The sequence below is a fragment of the Gymnoscopelus microlampas genome (assembly GCF_963454915.1).
Source record: "Gymnoscopelus microlampas genome assembly, chromosome: 7".
Classification (NCBI taxonomy): Eukaryota; Metazoa; Chordata; class Actinopteri; order Myctophiformes; family Myctophidae; genus Gymnoscopelus; species Gymnoscopelus microlampas.
In genome coordinates this window covers 50819428-50822619 of record NC_139944.1, presented here as the reverse complement: position 1 = coordinate 50822619, position 3192 = coordinate 50819428, and the positions used below count along the sequence as shown (strand labels likewise).

General features: G+C 49.3%; 1 protein-coding gene across 1 annotated transcript; it reads left to right on the top strand.

Annotated features, from left to right (window-relative positions):
* Positions 1–1052: 1052 nt before the first annotated feature.
* On the top strand, positions 1053–2807 carry LOC311048155 (phosphatidylinositol-3-phosphatase SAC1-B-like; the record flags this gene model as incomplete). Its single annotated transcript, XM_084061228.1, has 1 exon — positions 1053–2807. The coding sequence occupies one exon, from the start codon at positions 1053–1055 to the stop codon at positions 2805–2807; it is 1755 nt and encodes a 584-aa protein (XP_083917354.1).
* Between the last annotated feature and the right edge of the window lie 385 nt (positions 2808–3192).

Genomic DNA, 3192 nt, shown 5'->3' with positions numbered 1-3192 from the left:
TAGTCATACGTCTCTCTTTTTTATCTTTTTGTTTCCTCCCTGAGTGTGAAAATAGCAGATTTACAAGCTCACAAAGATCGACTATTTTCAGCATGCAACCAAGTGTAAAATCAGCCATTACGACGCCATCAAGGCCCGCCAAAATGAATTTTAGTCGACTAAAATCTTATGATATTTAGTCGACTAAAACTAGACTAAAACTAAAACATTTCAGATGACTAAAATATGCCAAAAACTAAATCAAAATCTGCTGTCAAAATCAACACTGCGCTACAGTGTAGCGTGTAGCGTCATGAATGCCACATCCCGTTGTGGGAAGACCCGTTAGTGCATACGATGACGTATGACCGCTATGTCACCGGATTGTTAGCGTAGCGTCTACACTAACTGTTACGAACATTCAGGGCATACTTAGGAAACATTCAGGGCATAGTTGCCAGCAATAGCCTATATATGGAGATCCCCATAGATGGAGATAGACCTGCAAAGTCGTCATAGAGACCCAAACGTGCCATATGTACGGAGTCTGACATCAGCGAACCCTTCCCCGAAACTCCATGTATAGACATAGCCATCACGTCCAGGGCTGAAGTCTTGATCCCATATTTGGCCATAACTAACATCGGCAGCTCCATATATGGAGACGTCTGACACTATCTGACATCATCATAGTGATGTCAGGACCGCAAGCCAGCATTATAAGAAGAGGCTCGAAACCTCTCAGATAGACACGTTCCAGAGCGATTCCGAGAGACATCTCAACTCTCTCCCGAGTACCAGGAGGTTGGCTGGCCTTACAACCCAGTTAATCACAGATTGCATATTCAGGACGACTAGCTGGCCTTACAACCCAGCTAGGCCTTCAAAGTAGCTCTTGAGTCCGGTTCTAAAGAACCAGTCGATTATCATTGTTATACTAACATTCCGGTGACATAAGGGTCATACGTCACCGTGGCGGCGTAGGCTATTTAAAGCAGGTGTACGCCGTTGGCTGACGGAGTATATGCGCCTCATGTCACGTTGCGTGTCACTGAGTTTGCATTAGAGGTGCGATGGCTAACACCTATGAGAGGTTCAACCTGTACACTACACCAGAGAGGTTTTATATCGAGGCCTGTGACTATGGCTCCAACGATGTCCTTATCATTGACAGGGTGTCCACAGACATCACCCTCGCAGTGAGGAGGGACCTTCCCCGCTTTGCCGCGGTGCAGCCAATATGTGGGATCATGGGGACTATTCGCCTGTTAGCAGGCATGTACCTCATTGTCATCACAAAGAAGAAGAAGGTGGGTGATCTCCTGGGCCATGCCGTGTGGAAAGCCCTAGACTTCGATGTCATTTCTTATACGAAGACGGTACGACACCTGACGGACAACCAGACGCAGGTCAATAAGTTGTTTCTGGCCATGATCAACAACGTCCTTCATACAGACAGCTTCTACTATGCCACAGACTATGACCTGACCCACACTGTGCAGCGCCAGGCGAACGCCAGGCCGGAGTTCCAGGGCATGAGCCTATTGGAGAGGGCAGACCAGCGGTTTGTGTGGAACGGTCATCTTCTGAGAGAGTTTCTTGCACGGCCGGAGCTGCACAGGTTTGCCTATCCAGTTATGCACGGCTTTGTCATCATCACCAAGTCGTGCTGCATCAACGGGAAGGTCTTTGAATGGAACGTTGTCTCTAGGAGGAGCTGTTTCAGAGCCGGGGTTCGCTACTATGTCCGAGGCATCGATTCAGAGGGCCATGCTGCTAACTTTGTGGAAACGGAACAGATTGTGCGCTACAACGGAAGCAAGGCTTCATTTGTGCAGACCCGAGGTTCTATCCCCTTATATTGGTCCCAAAGGCCAAACCTCAAGTACAAGCCAAAACCAGAGATTAGCAACACGGTAAATCAGTTGGATGGACTCCAGAAGCATTTTGACTCCCAGATTAGTCTCTATGGAAAACAAGTGATTTTAAATTTGATAGATCAAAACGGCTTAGAGAAGCCGCTGGAGCTGGCCTTTGACAAGATGGTGACCAGTCTGGCCAATGGCATGATCAAGTACATATCATTTGACTTCCACAGGGAGTGCAGTCGCATGAGGTGGCACCGCCTGCAGAGCCTGGTGGGTATGGTGGCACCGATGCAGGATGAATTTGGGTACCTCCTGGTTGATGCCAATGGAAAGGTGCTGCTTCGGCAGGAAGGAACCTTCCGTAGTAGCTGCATGGACTGTCTGGACAGAACCAACGTCATCCAGAGTCTGCTGGCCCGCCACTCGCTGCAGTCACAGCTGCAGAGGATGGGAGTCCTCCATGTGGGACAGCAGATTGAAGACCAGGCAGACTTTGAAAAGATCTTCAGGAATGCATGGGCGGACAATGCTAATGCGTGTGCCAAGCAGTATGCGGGTACGGGAGCCTTAAAAACGGACTTTACAAGAACAGGGAGGAGGACACAGTGGGGGCTGCTGATGGACGGCTGGACCTCGGTGTTGAGATACTGCAAGAACAACTTCTCCGACGGATTCAGACAGGACTCCATCGATCTGTTCCTCGGCAACTACACCGTGGACGAGGCAGATCTGAACACACCCCTGAGTGATCGCAAAGGCCGGAAGTTTTTCACGTTGCCTATCCTGGTGGTAGCCTTCTCCATGTTTAACGTCAGCCTGCTTACGGCTGGAGACACGTGGACCGAGACCCTGCCCCACGCGTTGTTCTGGGGCACGGCCAGCGTGCTGACCGCCGGGAACATCCTGAGCGACGGCGTCGTAGACGTGCCCAGGTTGGTGCAGAACGAGAAGGAGGACTGAAATGTGTGCGTATGGAAAGAAGCTGGGTCCTAAGGACCGGTGTTGACAGATTTTGCGAGAGAACTGAGCAACCAGGTCTTATGAAAACAAACCCAAAAGAAGTGACTAGGCTATGGCTATTTGAAAATAGCTGATCTACAAGCTCACAACGTGTCGCGATGCGACATGTTGTGAGCTTGTAGCTCTGCTTGGAATGCTCGCATTTGCATTGTCCGTCCCTGCCATGAAAATGTTTAAGAACCACTGGTTTAACTAAATTAGTAAACAAGCCCAAATAAGCAACTACACTTTAGAAACAAACCCATGCAACCCTGGACAACCAATATTTACAGGCGACTTAACAGAACAAGCCCACGGTCGCTTATAATAAGCGGTCATGGCAACA